Source organism: Drosophila pseudoobscura, chromosome X, assembly GCF_009870125.1.
Source record: "Drosophila pseudoobscura strain MV-25-SWS-2005 chromosome X, UCI_Dpse_MV25, whole genome shotgun sequence".
In the NCBI taxonomy this organism is placed as follows: domain Eukaryota; kingdom Metazoa; phylum Arthropoda; class Insecta; order Diptera; family Drosophilidae; genus Drosophila; species Drosophila pseudoobscura.
This window is the reverse complement of record NC_046683.1, coordinates 5,361,410-5,383,562: the sequence shown is the minus strand read 5'-3', so window position 1 is coordinate 5,383,562 and position 22,153 is coordinate 5,361,410. Positions and strand designations below refer to the sequence as shown.

The 22,153-nt window shown below is 43.5% G+C and overlaps 3 protein-coding genes across 6 annotated transcripts in view; 2 read left to right on the top strand and 1 right to left on the bottom strand.

Annotated features, from left to right (window-relative positions):
• Positions 1-3,173, top strand: part of LOC6902114 (homeobox protein Hmx) — a 32,203-nt gene extending 29,030 nt beyond the window's left edge. The window contains exons 5-7 of the mRNA XM_033384229.1: positions 974-1,150; positions 1,224-1,329; positions 1,921-3,173. Coding sequence (XP_033240120.1) covers positions 974-1,150; positions 1,224-1,329; positions 1,921-2,027 — 390 coding nt within the window. The 3' untranslated portion in view covers positions 2,028-3,173. The remainder of the gene's footprint in view (positions 1-973; positions 1,151-1,223; positions 1,330-1,920) is intronic.
• A 3,273-nt stretch (positions 3,174-6,446) lies between these two features.
• CoRest (REST corepressor) lies at positions 6,447-14,456 on the bottom strand. 3 transcript variants are annotated; one of them, XM_033382364.1, is made up of 11 exons: positions 13,703-14,456; positions 13,048-13,356; positions 12,923-12,970; positions 12,734-12,868; positions 12,311-12,525; positions 12,061-12,234; positions 9,183-9,583; positions 8,662-8,881; positions 8,010-8,204; positions 7,247-7,939; positions 6,447-7,166 (listed from the first exon to the last, which is right to left on the bottom strand). In XM_033382364.1, exons 2-11 carry the CDS (start codon positions 13,259-13,261, stop codon positions 7,098-7,100), a joined length of 2,364 nt encoding a protein of 787 aa, XP_033238255.1. In that variant the 5' UTR covers positions 13,262-13,356; positions 13,703-14,456; the 3' UTR covers positions 6,447-7,097. The 3 variants fall into 3 exon arrangements, with proteins under 3 accessions (XP_033238255.1, XP_033238256.1, XP_033238257.1); XM_033382365.1 differs by lacking the exons at positions 8,662-8,881; positions 9,183-9,583 and having other exon boundaries at positions 13,703-14,450; XM_033382366.1 differs by lacking the exons at positions 6,447-7,166; positions 7,247-7,939; positions 8,010-8,204; positions 8,662-8,881; positions 9,183-9,583 and adding an exon at positions 10,793-11,489 and having other exon boundaries at positions 13,703-14,445.
• A 909-nt stretch (positions 14,457-15,365) lies between these two features.
• Idh3a (isocitrate dehydrogenase [NAD] subunit alpha, mitochondrial) lies at positions 15,366-20,822 on the top strand. 2 transcript variants are annotated; one of them, XM_001355445.4, is made up of 6 exons: positions 15,387-15,517; positions 15,783-15,869; positions 16,485-16,652; positions 19,023-19,417; positions 19,483-19,618; positions 19,690-20,822. In XM_001355445.4, exons 1-6 carry the CDS (start codon positions 15,491-15,493, stop codon positions 20,026-20,028), a joined length of 1,152 nt encoding a protein of 383 aa, XP_001355481.3. In that variant the 5' UTR covers positions 15,387-15,490; the 3' UTR covers positions 20,029-20,822. The 2 variants fall into 2 exon arrangements, with proteins under 2 accessions (XP_015041170.1, XP_001355481.3); XM_015185684.2 differs by lacking the exon at positions 15,783-15,869 and having other exon boundaries at positions 15,366-15,517.
• The last annotated feature ends 1,331 nt before the right edge of the window (positions 20,823-22,153 follow it).

Here is a 22,153-nt window from a genome sequence, read left to right as displayed (position 1 = left end):
TGCTTGTATTTTTCATTTAAGCTAACACACGCACCCAGAAACATATGTACATATGTCTGTATGTATTTGTATGCACATATATACTTATTAATTTTTATATAGTGCGTATACATAGCCATGGACAAAGATAATAATAATGAAAAAAAAAATAAAAAAATAAATGAAAGAAAAAACCCAGAAGACGAAACGGCGAAACGACGGAGCGGCGAAGCGGCGAAAAGAAAGAAACAGTTACCACCGTGATGCCCTCCAGTCCCCCATTAACATTCCACCCCCGCGCCTCAGACGCCACCCTCAGTGCCGCCATTACTTGTGCCTCCCCGCCCCATTCCGCGCCGTACCCCGTGCACCGTAACCTCTTGTCTTCCTATGTAAGTAACTCAAAGCAAGCTGAGCATCTTTCAAAATGTCGGACATTTTTTCACACCGCCGCCGAACCCCGGGCCCTCGTGCACCCACCATGGCGGCACTGGCTGTTGTCTAGGGCAGAGCACAGCTTTCATCTTAGCAATTTCTTTTTGCCATCCCAGATAAGGACGAGGATGAGGGCCACCTTTTTTAATATCTGAGCAGGAGAGTTGTCCCCCCTGCCAGCTGCCGGAGCTGGGGCGGGACCCGACCCTCGAAGCAAATAGCACCGTCAACTTATTTTCAATTTCAATTTAGAAGATTTTTTCACTTAGAAGACGTTGGCGTCGTCGTCTCAGGCAGGACGGACCAAGACCAAGCCAGGGCCATTGCCAAAGCCAGAGGCAGAAGCATACGTAGCGACAGAGGGCTCAGTGTTTGCCATTTGGCTTTGCCGTTTTCTTTTCCTTCATCGTCCGTCACACACACACACACACACCACAGACTTTTCCAAGGAGTTTTCGGAAACGGGCAGGGAAGACATCAAATTGGGATGGAGCAGCTTAAAGGGGACCCAAACTTGAATATAAATTTACTTATTTCTCTGGCTTGTTTCCGTTCGCAGGTTTGGTTTCAGAATCGACGCGCCAAGTATCGCAAGCAGGAGAAACAGCTCCAGAAGGCGCTGGCACCGTCTGTAATCCCATCTTGCAACGGAATGATGCGAAATATTCAGGGCTACAGTGTGTCGCGTGGGTACCAGCCATATCCCCATCACAATACCATGAATCGGTATCCCCAGGTAGGCCACAAAGGGAATTCCTCAAACAAAGTAACGTAAACTAATCCCGCATGTGTATGTATATCCATTGCAGGATCTTTTCCAAATGGGCGCCTCCTCGTATCCGGGCATGACGCAACCATTTTCAATGGCGCATAGCACAAACATGGGGTCTGTCGGCGTGCGTCAGGACTCGATGGGTAAGCCTCTATTTACAGTATCTATACAGTATCCCCGCGGCAGCATTTCAGAATAGTGAAGCAAAGAAAGAAAGGTAGAAAGAGCATCCAACAGGAGAGACTTTTGTGTCGTATTCGTTATAGAGTTCAAAGAATAGTTTACGATCCAACCGCGTAGATGCCAATCCCTCTCTCTCCTTCCATCGCCACCTGCTTAATGTGTTATCTAAGGGAATTACCGCTGTGGAGGCGATTTTTGATTATAGGATTTCGACAATGGCGCTTCTATAATCGTAGTATTTATCGGATTATTTAGATCGAAGAAGCGTGTGCAAGGAAATTTTCTGCTTTTGCATGGCAGGGCAAGAGCATGGGGGCTAAGAGCCTAGCCGGATATTAGCATCTGAAATGAATTTCCGGGCCTGGGCTGGCCCCGCCGCCGTATCGACCCTTCTCACGGCGTCTTTGGGCAGCAAAAAAATGTTCTTCCATTACAAAAGAAAAGCCTGGAAAAACACCAGTAACAATTGCCAAACAAAACTGACCGAAGTAAATTGAATCAATTTGAAAATGATGATGATTTTGTGCCTTTCTTTTTGTCGTCTCTTTCAGGCATGTCCCCGGAAGATGAGTGGTACAACAAGAGTCTATCCGCCCTACGGATGAACTCGTCGCATCATCCGAACCTATCGGCACCAATGCTCCAATACCAGACATAATCAAAAACCTTTGACGACTTCTTTTAAAAGATCGCTCCACAGCCGCCCAGTCGTGGGCGGTTGATGTGCGGTGTTTTAAGGGCGAGTACGTCAAATGGTGTCCCGCAACACACGCATGCATCCGTGAATACTTCTATCTATATCTATGCATATATCTGTGTATATATGTATATAGTATAAATACGAGAGTGCGGCGGCAGTCGGTAGCTTTCAGCCCTACGCCCCAGCTCTAGAGTACAGATCCGTAAAGCAAACCAAACCGGTCAGATCGCAGTTCGATCAAATCGTTCGGTTACACTTCTAGCTCCATGCTAGATGTACCTATAAGACTTGTTGATATTATCCTGTTTTTTTGTGCACTAAATGTCTTAGAAGGAAAGCGAGTAAGCCGAACCAGACGCGAAGGTAAACAAATAGAAATGGAATATACTGTAATAAGAAACTAGTCATAGGATTTAATTAAATTGTGTATTGAGATTTTAGCGTGACATTATTAAGAATAAAAGTAAACCGAAAATCACGAATAAATATATATACATATACATACCGTATATATATTTATAGCAATACACATTAGCGATAGGATTAAGTATGTTCCACTCCACACAAAGCAGACAAGTATGGTCTGATCGAATCTGCTACTGACTCAGCGATCAGTGACCGATCAGTGATCAGTGCTCCAACTGAAACTTCATTCTCCATTCTTCAACGATTTTTAATTGCCTGCCTACTATATACTAAATATCGAATACTCGCTCGTGCAGCACACGTACATAGTAGGTCGTAATAGGTCCAAAATCCTCCCCAGTAGCCCACTCTACTATCCACACAACTCGTTCTCGTTCTCCCCGATGATCAAGGGAGATAAGGCCCGAAGAATCCGAAACCAAGCTATCGTAAAAAACTATGAAGCTTTCGAACTATATCAAGATGTGTCGACTTAGTTATACTAAGGGGTTTTTTTTTAGCTAAGCAATTCATAAAAAAGTTAAATTAAATTGTAATACTAACTAAGTCCAAACACGAAACCAATTAAAGTACATATACCATATATTGTATGTATATTTAAATAGGAAAAACCCAAAAGCAAAACAAAACTACAAAAGTAATTTTTAATTAATTATGCCAGACACACCATCAATGGAAATAATAAAAGTAATACAATTTAAAAACAAAATCAATTATTTAATCTTTTTTTATATGTCTATATGTACATAATCTAATATATCTAATAGTGTTACGTTGTTTTATGGTTCAACTCCTCTCAAACGGCTCGACTAATTTCAATACAAATTGTTTCTTATAGTTGGTATGAACATTGTACATACGTCTAGAGCCCTGCATGAGCTTCCCGCTCGATTTGGTGGAATTCGGGATGTTTATGATTTTATTTGCACTCAAGCAAAATATGGTAAAAGTATTAAGGGAAGGCCTCAGCACGCGACAGCACCAGTAGCCAGGCGACTTATCCTTATAATTCCCAACTTCTGCATCAAAATGTGGCAAGAATGCGGTGTTAAGGCAAGATTGGAAAATGTAAAACGCCTTATTCGAGGGGGAACGCTGTGAGTCGTAGCTACATCCGCGACTTTACATTTATACCCGATACTCAGTCAGTATGGCTCCTCTCCGCCAGAGGGTGCACACATTGCACGACGAAGAGTGTGTGTGAGAGAGAGAGACATGCGTAGCCAGAAACGATTCCTTCTAGGCGTTACATACATCCACAATGTTATCCGGAATCTGCACCATGCTTTACCTTATCGGCTTTGACCGGGTAGGTTTTCCTTGTCTCCCCCTATTCATTTTTTCCATTCACTATTTTTATGGGTTCTTTTATTTTGTTATTCCCTCCAGCTCCTTGGCCGAGATCCTCTCTGGCCACAAACTGCTAAGCCGCGATCCCCTCCCCTTATCCCGCCAAGGTAAAGATATTCAGTTATTATTTATTTATTTTCTGTATTTAACTCTTCCTTTAATTTTAACGTGCCACCCCCTCCGCTGGCCAGAAATACCTCCTACGTTCCCGCCGACAACGATATGCCAGTGGCTTCACCCGGCTTCTGGTCTTCTGGTTAATATAAGCGAATATGCGCTTGATGCGCCAACTCCCCGCCGGCTCCTTCGCACGGGGCCATGATGCCGTGCCTGTGGCCTTTCGCCTGGGCCTTTGGGTCACTACCATTCCAGTCCGCTCGCCATCGTAGCTCCTCGTCCTCTCGTTAGGTCCTGGAGATGTGCTCCTGGCTAGACTGTGGCAGCAACTGGCTTTCCTGCTGCGGGCCATACCCATGATGCCGCTGCTGTGTCGCTGAGTCGACTATGTGGCGTTGCGTCCACTGCAGCAGGGACCACTAATCGACAGCGGAATTTTTGGTACACGCCCACGAAAAATAATTTTTCCGTTTTTTAATCCCTCAAAAGTATGCTAAAAATTTTGTTTAATTCGCTAAAGTGGATTGCTACTGATTTCTGTTCGCTTGGGATCAGAAAATCTAAAAATCTCGGTTTTGAATTCCACTAAATTAAAAGCAGACGTTGCTCCTGTGATCGTTGTGACATCCTTGACTAGATGGAGATGAAGTATCAAGGACCAAGAATCAAGGATATTTTCTCCAGTCATATACAACATATATCCTGTTTTCTCCGTTATTTGTGCTCCGATCTGGCCGTTCCATAGGTTCCTGTTATTGGAAAAATATCCTTAATCCTTTGGTAAGGACTCAAACAACCCCATCCAGTCGTATTTCCCCGATTCGTTGCAAGGATGATTTTTAAATAGATTTATTACCTCGATCTATCTAGAGTATCCAGTAGCCCGCGTAGCCCCTCCCATGATTGCCATAGTCAAAGTCCTTGTTGTCGTTGGCCAGGTAGAAGGATGAGGATGGTTTCTGTCCTGCTGTGATACGGTTCTGTCTGTCTGGGATAGGAATCGGTCTGTCTCGAATACGCCTCGATAATGCTTGGATTGGACTCCGTCTGGCGGAGGGAAATCAGATACGTCTTGGTTTATGGCAATGCGTAAGATACATAAGTCCTCTGTGATGGAATTTGTGATGATCTTTAAATATATCCCAGCGCTTGATTCGGCGGGGTATGAATGGGGCAGTTGCTGACATTATTTCCCGTGGGCGTGAATCAACAATTTCGCCGTCGATCAGGCACGGAATCGGGGCCGCGTGAGCAGGAGTCGGCGGGGAGTTCGAGATGTCAACCAGTCAGGCGCCTGGAGTGCCGCCAGCCGCCATCGAGCTTACACTTGCTCATATGAACCGGAAGCGGCATAGCAGTTTGTGGCCAGAGAGGGTCTCGGCCAATAGAGCTCGGGGAAATACAAAAATTAAAGAAGAACAACAACCAAGAACAAATTGTCAATGGAAAATATGAAGAGGGCGGAAACAAGGAAAACTTATCCGGTCAAAGCCGATGTGGTACAGCATGGTGCAGGTGGGAAGACGATATCTGTAATGTATGCACCTACAAGGCACATGCGTCGTACATCGTAAAAGGCGCAGGTAAGTAATGAATGTACCCGTTACTGGCACACGATCGGGGGTGCAGCATCGGTCTGGCAGCACCGAAACGGGTAAGGCCGCCGGAGGACGCCCGGTTCAAAAGGAGAGCGCGTGCGCCAACTGATTTAAAGCGGGAAAATCACCAGAGCGGCGTAGGACACGACTGCGTCTGCATGTCTCTGAAATGATTCGAAACGTAATGCGGAGTTCGTGTGCCCTCGGCTATATGCAAAAATTCGGCACAAGTAACATTTGCAAAACGTCCTCTTGCCATATCTAAGTTTTATTTTGTTCAGTGTAAAGTACAGAAACGTACGCACACACGCAGAAGGAAAGCCAAAAACCCAGCAAATTTGTCTTGCTTTCTCGTTCTCCCTACAAGAAAATCAAGTGGATGGTGAGAGATCTGACACAGTGAAAATTACCAAGACTTAAGCCGAGGTTCAGTCCGTTTTGGGCCAGAAATTCGAAGTTATGAGCAAGCTGAATCGCTGATTATAACAGATGGACCGAAGCGAACACCGAATCCAGCTTCCAGCCTATTCCAACTCGTAAAACTGAATGGTGAACGCTGTGAAACGAATGCATTCTATTTGAGTAGAGCCACGCAGATCTCTCTTAAAAAAAGACCTTATTTTATTTAGTTTAACGTATTTATTTGTATGATCTTAAGTGGATGTCGCTTTTGTATACATTTTGTCCAGTTATATTGTAATTTATCTAATAGCTGTTGAAGTCGAGCAATCTCTTTGCCGTTCTCGTATGTGGAAAGACTGGAGCCAGCGGTCCCATCTCTTTCGGAATAGATCCATCTTGCTGTCTTGCTGTGTGTTGATGTGGTCAAGACTGTGCCAAGTGCTTCGTTACATGCTAATTACAGCTCAAAAAAAAAGTGTGACAGTAAGGTTTATAATTTACACTTGTGTAATTCGTTTATACTCGTATTAAAATTATATTAATATTACACACAGATTCTGTAGTAACTTCCCTGGGCACTTCTCGTTAGTTTTCGTGGTCTGCGCAGCCCCGAGTCAGCACTTATAAGTTTATAGGAAAGTATTTTAACCGTTCTGCCATTAAACAATACATCTTTGACCTTTGAAACTTCTGTAAAAACACCTCATTCTGTTTATCTACGTGTGCGACCCCATTCATCCAACTCCAATCCAAGTATGCACATATCTGCACCTGTCCAATCAATTTCAGTGTAATTCGGAATACGAATGTAATGCAATTGCTTTAGGTCTAGGTCATGCTGTGATGCTTTTTATGTAGTAAATGCGTCCCAAAAACGAAATAAATGTAGTCAATTCAATAAAAAAAAAACATTAGAAATACCCCCTACACCCAGACTGACAGCATGGTAGCCAGTGACCAGCCAGCACAGTGTTAATAGCCAGTGGTTTCGGCTCGAGCAGGATGTCGCAGCTGAGTGCAGGTCGAGGCGGCTGCACAACAGATTGCTATATATGTATGTATCGGTATATATTTAAATGTATATATATATATATATATATCATATGTGAACACGTCACCGAGCTGCGTAGGTCCCTCACTTCCCGAGGGATTCCACGTTGGCGCAGAGTGCTACTTTTTTGGCTGGGGGCTGTTCGGCAGACGTCTGTGGACAGATACAAGAAATGAAGTGGCGTTAAGAAATGCTTTTACTGGAGCGGCACAGGGGTGTGGGGGGGGACCTACCAAGGCGGAGATGTCGCGTTTGGCATTGGCCACACCTGTGCTTACTGCCGCATTCGCTCCAGCAGCGACTGCGTCAGATGAACTGTGATTGGGTGTGGCTAGCTCTTCGCTGTCGGGCTCCTTGCGGTCAACCGATATTGGCGCGGGTGGAGTGCTGGCACTCGACAGTGACGAGGATGAGGCGCCAACGCCAGTATTGGTGCTGCTGGTGGCCACATCGTTGCTCCAGTTAGTGGCTGTATCGGACTCATCCAAAATGGTGATTGTAGCGGACTTGTCGCCGGCGGCGCCAGCAACGAGGCTACTGTCTGAACTAGCAGTCGCGGCGGGTATTGTAATGGCAGTGACAACTGGTGTATCACTGCTGTCGCTCTTTGCTGAAGCTGTTACCAGTTCGGGCTTCTCCTCCTTTTTAGCCTGTGACTCTTGATCGGGGTTACTTCCATTGTTGCTGGCATCGCCGAACGGCTTGCTGACCGAGCCTGAATTGGCTCTGGCCGCCGAGTCGCCTGCACTGGCTGCTGGTGCCGATCCATCCTCGACCTGTTCGATATGCTCTTCAGCACCTGACTCTTCAGACTTGCCAGCCTCATACTCCTTCACGATCTGGTCGAGATTGTATCGGCGCCGATTATTTAGGTAGAAGGAACGGACATGCGCTTCGGTCTTGGTGGGCACGTATTTGGCTATCATCTGCAGTTTCAACAAGGGCATATCATCAGAATGACTTTTAATTTCCGCGAACGAAAGAGGTTATACTCACCGGATAGTTCCTTCCGTGGCCGCGCAAGACCAGGAGCGCCACCTGGATCTCATCCGAAGTCCAACGAGCCGAGGTGCGCGGCTGCGCAGTGGGCGCTTCCGAAATCGCTGCCGCTGGCTTCGATACAACATCCTCCACATTGATGGCGTCGCACTCCTTCTCCAACAGCTCCATATGCTGCCTATTCTTTTGTATCTGCAATGGGTCAGGGCGCAGGGGGCATTCAATTGAAAATTGTCATTGGGTCTAATGTGTAGGTACAATTGGGTCTGGTTAACTTGTAAACGTATATATCGGGTGAGTAGTATATCTATGTGCGTGTTGGTGAATGTGAAAGCAGTGATGTGCGCCCCACTCTCATGATTGTCCTCATTGGACTGGTGCTCTCCGTGCGAGTGTGATACGCCGAATAAAGAATTTCGACCGCTTTTGTAACTTTTCGAGATTATTTTATATTAGTTTATCGAAGAGATGCTTGATATTTGCATTGTTCCAGCTCTAGCTTAAGTTAACGACCTTCTATATATATATCTAGATAAGGTAAACTGCTTTAAACCTAGTTTAACCTAGTGGCAAGGGGCGAGGGCGAGTGTGGAGGCGAGCATCAGGGGTCAGGCATGGGCAGGGAGGGAGGGCTTAGCACTGTTCTTACTTCAGCCATCAAAGCGCTGTTCTTGCGACCGCGTTCGGCCAAATACACGCTGCGGTTCTTGCAGGTGGCGAGGGCAGTGATATCGTCGTGATTGATGTACATGCCCTTGGGTGGTTTGCGCTTGGAGCGGTCGGCCGCCGCAGTGGCGGCGCTGTTGTGAGTAGAACGTCTGGGTACATTGCTCTCGGGACCGGAGATTGGACGAAGATTGCCCGTGCGTCTATCGCAGGGTCGCGATTCGGGACGAACACCGTTAATGAGTGTGTGTGTGTGTGTGTGTGTGTGTGGGTGGGTCGGGGGGGCGGGGCACATTGTTGTCATAAACAAGATTCAATTGAATGCAATATTTTTTGAGAACAGAGAGGAGAGAAGAGAGAGAAGAGAGAGAGAGAGAGGGAGGAGAGAGATAAAAAACTTAGCATTATTTTGATGGTTGGTAAAACTTATAGCGGATATACATAAGTATATATACAAATAAAGTAGAGTATACATATACAGAGTATCCATGGCATAATATCTACCTCCAATGCGTATGACAACTCTTGCACATGCGCCCCATCGGCGAACCGTACAGAACGTGGCAGACCACGTTGCATGTCTTGCAAAAACCGCCCACAACCACGCGCCGCGTCGAACTGTCGTCGGTGCCGGCCTCGCCGTTTCCATTGTTGCTGCCGATGCCATTGATGGCGCCTTCGGCTGGCAGGCCGTAGCCCAGCATATCATCGCCCAGCGCGCTCGTCGTGTAGATGTACAATTGATCCGCGTCCACGTCGTTGCTGTTGTTGCTGCTGTTGCTCCCTCCGTTATTGTTGTCGCAGTTATTGTTGTGGCTGATGCAGCTGCTGCTCGTGCTGTTGCTGTTGTTGTTGTTGTTGGTGTTCGTGTTGGTGTTGGCGGTGCCATTGTTGTTGTGGCCCGTCTGGTGGCGCACAGGCCAGGCAAGGATTTCATTCATTTCGGATGCAAGGCAACGCAGCGCAACGATTGTTTCGATTGTTCGGTTGTTGGAATTAATTTAATGGCCACCCACACGTTACGTTATGATCAATAATTTTGATTTGATTTTTGAATAGTGTTTTTTTTTTCAGAAAATTCGGTTTCGGGCAATTTCGAGTTGAGTTTGGATTGTGGGGTTTTTTGTTTTTAGTGTGTTGGATTTATTGACAGTAAATGCAAAGAGAAGAGAAAAAAACGTATTGGGTTGTTGCTTTAGTTCAGTTGGTAACACTTAACAAGTAGAAGAGGTTGTAATTGAATTGTTTGCTTGATTGGTTTTCTCGATTGCTGCGGTCCTGCGGTGTCCCGGCTTGCCGCTGGTCTGGCCACTCTACCCGCCCAAAGCCCTTCCAAAAACATATCTGTTTCTACGTGAGGCGCTGGCTCCTCAAAATCCAAATAATTCAGAATGAGGCGCACTAATTGCGCTGTTTTTGCATTGGTGTGTCCGTGTGTCTGTCTCTGTGTGTGTGTGTGTGTGTCTGAGTGTTTGTGAACCAATAGATGATTGTGTATCTCTCTCTCTCGCTCTCTCTCTCTTTGGGTGTTTTCTGCGAATGGGGGAAGGGGAAGGGGCATACTGCATTTTCCTTAAGAGTAGAACACTCCCAATTTCCACCTTGTTAAGTAAAGTATAATTTGAATACATACTAACGCGTACCGGGCAACGTTCACAGTGGTTTAGGCAGGGAATTCAATGGCGAATGGCGAATGACGAATTACAGATGTATTTATGTACATGCAACATTTATGCTCGGGTCTCTGTGTGGTTTAGTGCGTAAGCGTAAAATTAAAGGGCAAACACGGACATGGACATCTCTATAAATAGGAAACACGCATAAGAGTTTGGTTTAAGGTTTTCTTTTTTTTTTAATCTTTTTAAAAACAAGACTTTAACTTATAAGGGATAGGGGGGAACTGTGATTTGTGGTCGTGCATTGAGTATCGTTCCTACCTTTCTATAACCCTCGACATATAGTATACATGTGTACTATTGGGGCTCTGTGTTTGGCTTAGGAGGCAGACTTGACCTGAAAGTGGAAAATACGATCTTTGGCCGATGGTTCCCATGGCAGCTCCAATGGGATTTTATTTTGCATGTTTTTTGTGAGTATTTAGATATATTTTAAGATTTAGTTAAGTTTCCACTTTCCATACTAGACTATGGAAGTATTATCTAGAGGAATAAGCTCTGAAATGTATCTTATACTTCTCGAAAGACTTTTCAACTTTCAGCTCAAATCTGCACCTCTAAACATTGTGGGACCTTTTATTTTATTGGTGTCCAACAACTAAGCCGAACCCCAACGCTGCACATGTACATATAAATGCATATAAATATGTATATCTATGCGTATGCATATCTGATTCCTTCGAACTATTCTAACATATGTATGTGGATTAATTGTAACGTATATATTTAGGCTTTTTTGTTTGTTTAAGTCGATCAATGTCTTTACACAATTTAATAATTCATGCAAAATAATTTACAATTTTTGTTTATCATTATTTAAAAAAAAAACAAAAATAAGAATTTTTAACCGAACAAATAATTTTCTTTTTGTTTGTCTTAGTCTAGGGTGACGCTGATCTTTCGATTTAGCATGTGTAAAAAATCAGGTCAACTCTGCAATGCTCTCGACTGGCATTTTTTGTACGCGTAGGAAGTATTATTATCATTAATGTACGTTAAAGTCTCGTAGATGCTGGTCAATGTATTGGTTTTGGCATTAGTATTAGTATATATGTGTGTGTGTGTGTGTGCGTGTGTGTGTGTGTGTGTATGCTCTGTTAAATGTTTATGAGATGTATGCAGGCACGGCGATCATCTGAAAGAATAATGAACCATACGTTGTAACGATGTATACCGCATAGCTGGGTGCGAAGAGCTGGGAACCGCAGTAGATACAGGCCCAACTAATACACATACAAGTACGAAATTTGATTTTGTTTGAAGAACAGTTCGGACAGGAGTAGCAGTACGAAACGAACAGGTTCAGGACCCAGGTTGGTCCCCAAACGCTGGTCCCCAAGTGCGGTCGAAAAGTAGCAAAAACGAAAGACAAACTATAGGTTTCGAAGGTCAGTCGCAGCTATGAAATATGTAAGTATCTATTCTATTGTCTTAGGGAAAAGATTTCTAGTTCTTTCAAAATGCGAGCGGGCTGTGTTTTTTTGTCAGACATAATTTACTGGGCTCATGGGGGGTGGCGGAAGGGAGGTGCCGTCATCTTTCACTTTATGTATGTGTGTGTGTGTGTCTGTGTTGTTTGAGTGGATGAGTGGAGCGTTTTATATCTGTTCGAGAGCTTTTGTACATATGTATGGATATGAGATAGAAGGGAAGGATCTTTACACTAATATCGTTACACAAAAGGCTGCTTTCTGCCCAATAATTACCTTATCATCGTTGTCAGACTCCTCATTGCTGCCCACTTCGCTGCCGTTCTCGGAGCCATCCTTGACAGAAACCTTTATGGCCTTCTCCTGTCGATCCATGGCGCTGCTGCGATGACGCGTCTTCTTCCACGAGTAATAGTATTTAACCAAACTGGCGATTGATTTGTCCGGTAGCTGTTCGATGGGTTGGTGGGGCAGGGGGGAGGAAACTAAGTTAGGCTCACATTTCACCGCGGCAGAGATTACTCACCATTTGACGGATGCGATGGAAGCTTTTCCCATGAAACTGAAACGCCTGCTCAAATAGGACTTTGTCCTCAATGGTCCACTCATCAGGAAATGGTGTGAAGTTAGCCAGATCCATTACGGCCCGCTCCAAGTCGTGTTTGTGCCAGAAGAGCATGCCCAGAGCCTGTTCGCCGTTGTATCCGTACTTCTCTTTCGCCACTGAAATGTATTCCTCGACTGCATGTCGTCGGGATTTCACATTAATAATTGACTTATCACCAGGACATAAACAGGGGGTGGGCATGACATAACAACACCGCGTACAAGAGAGCAAATCTATCAATTTATCGAGTATACAAATGCAGAGGTCAATCGGTCAAGTGTTGATTCACAGAAGCTTCTGGATTGGGTGTTGTTATGCCGCCGAGCCTGCTATGCAACGTACGTTTTAGGTCTGGGATCTCCTTTGTCGGCGACCAGACCAAGAGGGCGCGTTCGTTCATTTGTTCTGGGCGGCGCTCTACTTCGGCGACAAGCGGCGGACAAACGGCCTGATAGTCGCGTCCTACGCGAATTTTTTCTGCAACAAAATATTCAGCATGAGAGGCGACAGAGGAGCAAGGATCTGACTTACCTTCATACTCGGACTGCTTGGTCTTTGATTTGCCGTTGCGCTTTGTGGCTAGGATTTTGCAGAAGAGAGAAGAAGCAGTTAACTTGCTGAATTGCTCATTCGTTGGGCTAAGTGTAAGTACTTACAGTTGTCGTCGTCCGAGCTCTCCGGCGTGCCCGCACCCGGTACGGTCGTTGAGGCCTTCTCATTGGATGTGGGATTTGTGGGGTTACCACCGCCGCCGACAACTAGGCTTGCGTTTGAGGCGACACCACCAGTTGTATTCGTGTTGGGGCTGGGTCCACGCGAACGACGTCCGTTTCGCACCACATCCGTGGTGTTGCGCTCAGCCAACACCATTTTGTCCCGTATGAGCTGGGTGCGTTTATTTAACTTCTCCAGTGTGCTAGTTTAAACGAATATTGCCGTCTCAAACAGTAATACTATGAGTAACACTATGAGACCAAAGAGAAAAAGAAAAAAGCGATGCGTTAATATCCTGCTTATCTGCATATATCCACTGCAACAATCTGGATTACCCAGGGGGAAAATATAAGTGTTAAACGGAAACTCTAAAACGTTTGCAGGGCATTCGTCGAGGGTGTGCGTACTTTGGCTGAAACAACCGCAGCATTGCTCTGTCAAACAGACATGTATTAAACTATATGTACGTGTGTGCATGGGTGAGAGCTCGCGCGAATGGCTAAGCCAGCACAAGTTCAGATGCATTGGATTTAGCGAAAAATCGTAGTTTTCAAGATCATTATGCGAAATTTGTATTTCCCAGAGGGGATGACTTACCTTTCAGCCTGACCGACCGCGGCGTGCCACCCGAACAATTGAAAACCCGCGCTAGAGTGCTGCACAAAAGAAATGGACGCTCACTTTCGCTGTCGCTTACGTATCTGTCGAATTCGTAGTCGCAGAACACAGAATGCTACAATGCACAGAACCACAGATAGTAACTGTGGCTAAATTATTTTTTTTTAAATTCGAGTCATTCGGACGCTCAACAAAACACGAAAAAAACGACGGGGTTGTTTCGCGCAGTTAACCGACACCAAAACTGAAATGCGAAAAAAAAATCGCTCGCGTACTTCTCTGCCTGGTTCGAGCTCAGCGCACTTTGACTCATACAACCGTAGCGTAGCTTTGTCTGTCGATATATCTGGTTTTGTGTTTGGCGTTGGTGGTTTGTGTTGCACGTTCCGCGTACAACTTTACAATTTGCGAATTCAATTTAGCATATCTTTAATCTGGAATTTATTTAACAATGTATATGAAAAACTGCCGAAATGACCGAATATAATTTAAACTAAGGCTGAAAAAACCATGGTTGCAAAGGATACTAATATACTATCGATACGAATGTTTCGATATATTAGCTGGGGGGGTCGCTATGCAGGTTCTTAATGGTCTTTTTCCACCACACTTCAATATCAATTTAGTCTAAAAAACACATATAAACGAAAAATTTGTGGTTGACTTATTTGCACTTGGGTGGAGATGTATAGTTTTGGGCGACACTTGGGACAGGCATAGGGGCCTAGTGGTGGAAAAAGTTGAGTTATGGTGCAAATTCAGTTTTGTTTCTTCGATTTCCCGAGTATTTCAACCCTGCCCTGCTTATCGTTTGAAGTATCACCACTAGTAGCAACAACAACAAGCAGATCAAAAATCAAATCTTGGCGCGTCAAAATTATGACTAAGGAAAGAGGAGGAAATATAGATGTAATCATTAAAATAAATGATAAATCATTAGATTAACCATTTTAATATATGGATGACTTGTAAAATTTTCCTGGGAGCACACGCACCTATCAGATCTCGAACTCAATTACACAATACCTCAACTTTTTTCAAGTATTAGCACGAATTCTATCGATAGGTGGTGTAAATGTCAGTGAAAATGGTTCCCCACACTCAGAGATGATTTAGATTTATCAAATCTGATTATTTAATCTACCTTATTACCTTGGAGTTTCCTTTTTTTGCTGCCAACAAATCGACTAAAAACACTAAAATAATTCTTTGGAATGAATGGCCATGAAGCATATATATTCTATTGTTTACACTGCTTTCTTTTCCAATAACGTTTTATATCTGGTCTCACTGCATTAAGCTGAAGTGCAGTGGAATATGACCATTTTACTTATGATTCCATTGATAGAAACCTATTTAAATCTCGTTTGTGCCCTTGTATAAATAATTCAAATTGTAAAACTGCATCATTAGGAACAAATTTAATATATGTTTGAATAATAAGCTACAGCCTTCATTCATTCGCCTACTTTGCCATAGGTCGATTGGATATTTTTCAAATCGAATTTTCAGCTCGAGCTATATGTAAAAAACATTACTAATTTCATTAATTTTATTTAGAAACAGTTTTTTAATCAAGGTGGCTAGTTTTTTACAGACAGCTGCACGGGGCATTTAATATCGATATCAGGCATAGCGTTCATTCTGATACTCGAGTCTATCGGCAGATTCGCCAGTTTTCCGCAAGGTGGCGACTAAACTGACAGACAAACGAGTGGCTATTTTTCTATACACGAAGGAGCAAGTGAAAATATAATAAGCAACGCAATGGCTGCTAGATTCATACAGAAAATTGTAAGAATATGTGTAAATTTAATTGAACACTGTTCTAGCAAATTATTCCTCTGAACGAAACATCGCCTCGAAGTTTCCTCTTCGACCACCCCACCCACCCCCTTGTGCAACCACCCCTTGGGGCATTTAAGACCGACAATTGATTACGTTCTTGGTTATTGTCTACAAAAATAATGAAAATAAACTCATTTTGTTCTTCGTTCGGATGGCGTTTCAAAAACATCCACTCAATACAACCACAACACATTACGCAAAACATTTCCAGCTCAATCAATTGGGTCTTACGGCTGCGCGTGATCCGGCAGCAGTTTCAGCGTCAACGGTCTTTACTGAAACAACACTTAAAGCCAAGGTTCGTTTATACAAAAGTGAATCCGAGTCAGAATCAGTCCCATCTTCGCCCAAAACTCGAAAATGTCTGCATACAGTTTGGTTTATCTTGGCGAAATAAAAAAGAGCAAGATCCCCCTTTACATAACCAGCCAGCGTTCTATCTCTTGTTGCGTGGCCGAAACCTGCTGGTGGGGGGGTGTTAACACAGTGGCGTAGATCGGGTTGCGATTGATGGGCACTTGGAAACGAAACTATCAGCGCAATTCAGTTAGTACCCAAAAGGTTAATCATTTGTTCTCAACAATGCACTGCTGCTCTCTAACCTCAACTTTACGTTGTCTGCAGCAGCAGGGCCAGGGTAGAGTACGACACGAAGATGAATAGCGAGTACCCACAGGGGACAGAGGCTGCAGCTGTCTTTGTATATCTTTCTTATGTAATCTATCTGTGCATATGTGTATGTTTATAGTATATTTAAATTTTTTCTAAATTAATTAGAAACAGTTCAGTCTTTGTTATGACTACTAACGCCTCAATAGCTATCTTCAGAAGCTAACTAACAGAAGTAGCTTCAAATTGCTTTTCCAAATGGAACAAATGTATGTGTGCATTAATAACGTATTGTTGTTTGCAGGTCAACACAACTCCGTCTGCCAGTCGCGCCTACTCATCTGGCTCTAAAAAGGTTACACTGATCCCCGGCGATGGCATTGGTCCTGAGATCTCCGCAGCCGTTCAAAAAATATTCGCTGCGGCGAGTGTGCCCATTGAATGGGAAGCCGTCGACGTCACCCCCGTGCGTGTAAGTATCACCTGTTTCTCATAAGACTATGCAACAAAATCCATATTTGTATACCCGATACTAAAAACGGTATAGGGGTATATTAGGCTTGTGGGAAAAGTGGATGTGTAGCCGAGTTGATTGAGCCATGTCTGTCAGTCTGTCTGTCCTTCCGTCTTGTTTGCCACCTAGTTCTTAGAGAGTATAAGAGCTAGAGAAAGCAAATTTTGTATCCAGACTCCTGTGATATCGCACTGTTAGAAGTGTGGCAACATCTGTGGCACCACAATATTGTGTTGCAGTTACTACGCAACACCGTCACGTGCTTCCTCGTTTTCTGTCTCTCTCTCGCACACTCTTCATAGTGCAATGAGTGCGCCCTCTGGCGGAGAGCAGCCATTCTGACTGAGTATCGGGTATAAGTGTAGAGCCGCGGTCGTAGCTGCGACTCACAACGTACCCCCTCGTGTAACTTTAATTAGCACGGAATTTTGGTAACGTAACGCCAGTAACGTACGTCAGATGCCTCCGCAGATTTAATAACTTGGAAAATGAACACTAAATGCTTCGTATACCAGCACAAAAAATGTTTTATGCAGATAGTCCTACCCAATTCGCAGAGTTGTGCAGTTTTGTACCCCAAACTTAAAAACTTTTAAACACTGTCATGCGAATGCAACGTAACGCCAGAATGGAAGTTCCCATATGCCAAAAAGTAGGCTTACCTTTGCAAAATGTTTTTTAAATCTCTTAAATTATCTTCAATGATAACTGTAATCGTAGCAATAAATTTGACAGTAGTTGAAGACAGATTAAAGTTGTGAGTAGCGGCACACGTGCCCACTTGTTTCAGTGTGGCATTAAAGGAGTCCACACACAAAACTTAGTTAGTTGATTAGCTGTTGGCTTCGAATCTGATTAACTATTTTGTATAGAGACAGAAACATATGCCATATCAACTTAGATCATCATCCTTATCAAGAACATATGTACGTATGTACATGTATAGTATAATGAGTACTCATAGTATGAGTGAGTCGGAGGCACACAATGAAACGAGTTTACATGCCTGCAAGTGTGGGTTGAGCTTCACAAGCCGCGGCTCACAACAAATACAAATGCAGGCAAAAATAATGCACGAATTGGATTGAATTGATTGAAACAACCTCCTATTCTCCTTCATTACATTCGTGCCTCTGCCGGTTTTTATTGAAACATTTGTTGGTTGCTAACGGTTACCTAGAACAAAAATGTAGATGGATTATTTGGATAAAACATAGATATATGTCCATTGTGGTGGCGCGCATTGTGGTGGCATGGGTATACAATATTTGTGGGTTCGCCGATACGGAAACACGAAATATATATCCTTCCCGCTTTCGCCATCTTTAGTTCATTTCACGTTGCCATTGAGGCAACATAACTCAGGCTTTCCTGGATTTCCTAATCGCTGCAGTACTTTCCCAGTTCTTATATGAACTACAAACCACCAGAGCATCATATATAGGAAGAAATATGCATTTATTTGTATATATATATCCTCAGAACGAGGAGAAATAAACCTTATCAAAGCGGCACCCCAGAGTGGGACAAGGTGTGCATTAACAGCATCAGCTGTTAAATTCTGTTAATGCTGTTAAATAAATAAAAATTCTGTTAAAAATTCTGAAATTGTTTAGAAAAGAATTAAAGCAATCAGGAATGTATTCGTTGTGGAATTGGCGGCTGTGGAGGAGCACAACGTCCAGAGAAGGCGTCGCCAGTACAGGATAAATCGATTCTCCACCGTCGGTTCTCTAAACTATATTTGGGGGAACACGAGTCCATTCTGCTGCCATGTCTAGGGCTTCACAGTACCTCTTGGAAGTGGCACTTTGGGGCCGGTGTATATTTGCTTGTGTAAAATGGTCAATTTATATTGATTTTCGATCGGTGAAGAATGTTTAATATTTTATTTTATTTAAAAATTTTTGTGTTGTTTTTCGTGCGGTTGCGATACCCACATCGCTTTGATAGAGGCATGTTTAAAGAACATTTTCAAAATAAAAATAAAATCAAGGGTAGTTCGGGCCTTCTTTTGCTACAAGTCATGTCAAAAATTAGATGGCCATCAAACAGATGGTTTTTTTTTTCAGAACAGTCGACCCACCAGACAAAATTTTGAATAATACTCGAATTGATAACAATGAATAAACCTAATAAAAGCGATCAAAAGCAGAATCATATGAAATCACTGAAATAATAGTCCTAAACTAAACTAATTTTCTTGCATTCCTGCACTCGTATATTATTGAAAGCCACTCGACTATATTTTGCGACTATATCTTATACCTACTAAAATACCTGTATATCACATAAAAATCTGTGGATTCTTTTATTGATTTTGAACAGGGACCAGATGGAAAATTCGGCATTCCACAAGCTGCCATCGATTCGGTGAACACGAACAAGATCGGCCTGAAGGGCCCTCTAATGACTCCCGTGGGAAAGGGTCATCGGTCGCTCAACTTGGCCCTGCGCAAGGAGTTCAACCTCTATGCCAATGTGCGTCCCTGCCGCAGTCTGGAGGGCTATAAAACACTGTACGATGATGTGGACGTAGTAACTATCCGCGAAAACACCGAGGGCGAGTACTCGGGCATCGAGCACGAGATCGTCGATGGCGTCGTTCAGAGCATCAAGCTGATCACCGAGGAGGCCTCCAAGCGCGTAGCCGAGTATGCCTTCCAATATGCCAAGAACAACAATCGCAAGAAGGTAACCGTCGTGCACAAGGCAAACATTATGTAAGTAGAGCGTCGTACAGCGTCCAGCGTACAGCACCGACTAAATTATCGACTTTTACTTTCAGGCGCATGTCTGACGGTTTGTTTCTGCGATGTGTCCGTGACATGGCCCAGAAGTTCCCGGATATCCAGTTCGAGGAGCGGTATTTGGACACCGTGTGCTTGAACATGGTCCAGAACCCTGGAAAATACGACGTACTGGTAAGCAGAGAGCTTTTAGTACTTTTGTAAACGCTGTATTTATGGTTTAATTAATGAGCGTTCGCTTCCAGGTCATGCCCAATCTGTACGGTGATATTCTATCCGACATGTGCGCCGGTCTTGTTGGCGGTCTCGGCCTGACGCCCTCTGGCAACATGGGCCTGAATGGCGCGCTCTTTGAGTCTGTGCACGGTACCGCTCCCGACATTGCCGGCAAGGATCTGGCCAACCCCACTGCCCTGCTCCTTTCGGCGGTCATGATGCTGCGCCACATGGAGCTCAACTCCTACGCCGATAAGATCGAGCGCGCTGCTTTTGAAACCATCAAGGAGAGTAAATACTTGACCGGAGATCTCGGCGGTCGCGCCAAGTGCTCCGAGTTCACAAATGAGATCTGCGCTAAGCTGTAGATTTCGCCCCGCAAAACCTGCCTCAATAAAATCAGTAACGAAAACAGAAAGGTCGCCCCAGAAAAGTGCAGGTGGACGTAGATGGACTCAGTATGAAAAAAAAGCTATCAAACACTCATAACTTCGCCGCAGGTTTTTTTTATTTTAAACTTTCTCAAATTCTGCCAAAATTTGCTTTCCCCAACCACCAAACAAAACCAATGAAAAAGAAAGAAAAGCTACCTAAAGTATTTTATGTTCGAATACTTATGTATATTATTTAATTTGTTCAGGCCACGCGTTGCACGCGTTCAGATTCGCTAGTTTGCCCCAATTTTTTGCGTTATGTAGTTTATTTGTGTCGACGTTCAACCGGCAACACGAGCTCCATTGTTTATATAATTAATATGCAAAAAGTTATCTGTAATTATTTATTGAAAATTGATTTGTTAAGCCTTTTGTGTTAAGTTAAACCTTCCATAACAGCATTCAGCAATGTTCACCACAGAGTAAAAGGCAGACTTTTCGTGGAGTTTAATGGAAAGTGTAGAGCAAGACAAGTTTAAAGTTGAGTGAAAACGGTTACAATAATTTGATCAGTAACACAGAATACACACAAAAAGTGAAAGCTAGACAAAACAACAGAAAAACACAAGCTATTGAATTAAGCAATTGTTATTGATAATAAAGCTAAATGTAATGAAAAAGCATCAGGCTATTGTTAAAAATCAATCAAATAAACCAAATTAAAACCCATTACCTGGAGCCACTACTTAAGCGGCTCCTTGGAAGACTATAATCACTCAGTAGACCAAGCCCACAAGTTTACATTTTATTTCGGGACTATTTTATATGCACTCGGGGGCATTGTCTATCACGGAGACTCGATTCAAAGCACTAGTAATATGTCTGGAAATCGCATGGACATGGCTTGCATATAAACTGGGATATATTTAAATACGATCAGCTTTTTGAATTTGTGGGCAGTCCAATTTGTGCGTCTGCCTGTCACCGGTTGTTGAGGAATACCACTCGTGGGAGCACCGGGGGAGCAGTTGGAAGCAGGGGCGCTTCAGAGTCAGCTCAGACTTCAACCCGACTTTGGTTTATCTCAGCGTTAATTTATAACTTCAGGTGGAACAGGCTTCATGGAAGGTTGCTTGAAAACTACCCGACAAGTTGAAGTCCATCATATGATCTTTATCTGAAAGCGAGGCAGTAACAGTTTTTAAAGCGGACAGTTTCTGCTCTTCTATTGAAATATCATAAGAAGGTGGAATGTATGAGCAAGTATTGAAGATTGCAAAGGCGGGAAGACGGGAAGAACCTGGACTGTGAAATGCTCCAACGTGAAGTTTGAGTCCACTGCAATCAGAAGCCCAACTGCACGTCGAGACGAACGATCATTTCTAAAAGTTGTGTACCGACCTAGCAAGACTTCGGAGCTAAGAATGTTCTACGGTTTAACGTTTTCATGCAATTCCTCAAGCAAAGGTTCCTTACCATGGATCCTGTTGGATGGGAAAAAAATTAAAGAAATCCGTCCCATGCACATCAATAGGAGCTGAAGGTCAGTATTTCTGCTATTTCCGTGAAAAGCCAAAGCCAAAAAACTATAAATACACACAGTTTTGAAGGAAAACTGCCGCTGATAGATTACACTTTCTTCAAAAGAACTGCCAAAGAAGAGATTGTTTTAAATGCAAGCGATCAAGCAAGTGGGTAAAAACCACAGAAATAAACCGAAACGACAAAAAATTTCGAGTTTCCCTAACAGATTAAATAACGAGATGCACACTGAGCCCATCCCGGAGGAGGAACGGTGAGTTTTTGACAGATGTAAAACCTCAATCCGATAAATACAACATGGCTGCACTATTCCGCAGATATCGCCTGCTCCTTGATACGAGAATTTTTGCAATAACGAAACCCAAAGGCATATTCAACAAGAATATATCAATTGATTGCCCAAAGAAAACAGCTGTTTTCATGTTTTCAATCAATTTGGAAACGAAACACTATCGATGGCAAAGAGTAACGAAAACCGGAGCACACTAATTTCAATTTGTAAGAATTTTTCTATCCCAAAGATACCAAAGACCTTACTGAAAAGCTGTTTTTTATAAGTAAATCGGTCCTGAAAAAG

What these genes read in the sequence shown, in the direction of transcription:
- Idh3a (XM_001355445.4), top strand. Translation starts at nt 15,491, where the DNA reads ATGGCTGCTAGATTCATACAGAAAATT. An exon ending in TCGACGTCACCCCCGTGCGT is followed by an intron (nt 16,653 to 19,022) that starts GTAAGTATCACC and finishes GATTTTGAACAG; the next exon opens with GGACCAGATGGAAAATTCGG. An exon ending in CTGGAAAATACGACGTACTG is followed by an intron (nt 19,619 to 19,689) that starts GTAAGCAGAGAG and finishes GTTCGCTTCCAG; the next exon opens with GTCATGCCCAATCTGTACGG.
- CoRest (XM_033382364.1), bottom strand. Translation starts at nt 13,261, where the DNA reads ATGGTGTTGGCTGAGCGCAACACCACGGATGTGGTGCGAAACGGACGT. An exon ending in GGAGATCCCAGACCTAAAAC is followed by an intron (nt 12,526 to 12,733) that starts GTACGTTGCATA and finishes GACGACATGCAG; the next exon opens with TCGAGGAATACATTTCAGTG. An exon ending in GCCACGGAAGGAACTATCCG is followed by an intron (nt 7,940 to 8,009) that starts GTGAGTATAACC and finishes TTGAAACTGCAG; the next exon opens with ATGATAGCCAAATACGTGCC.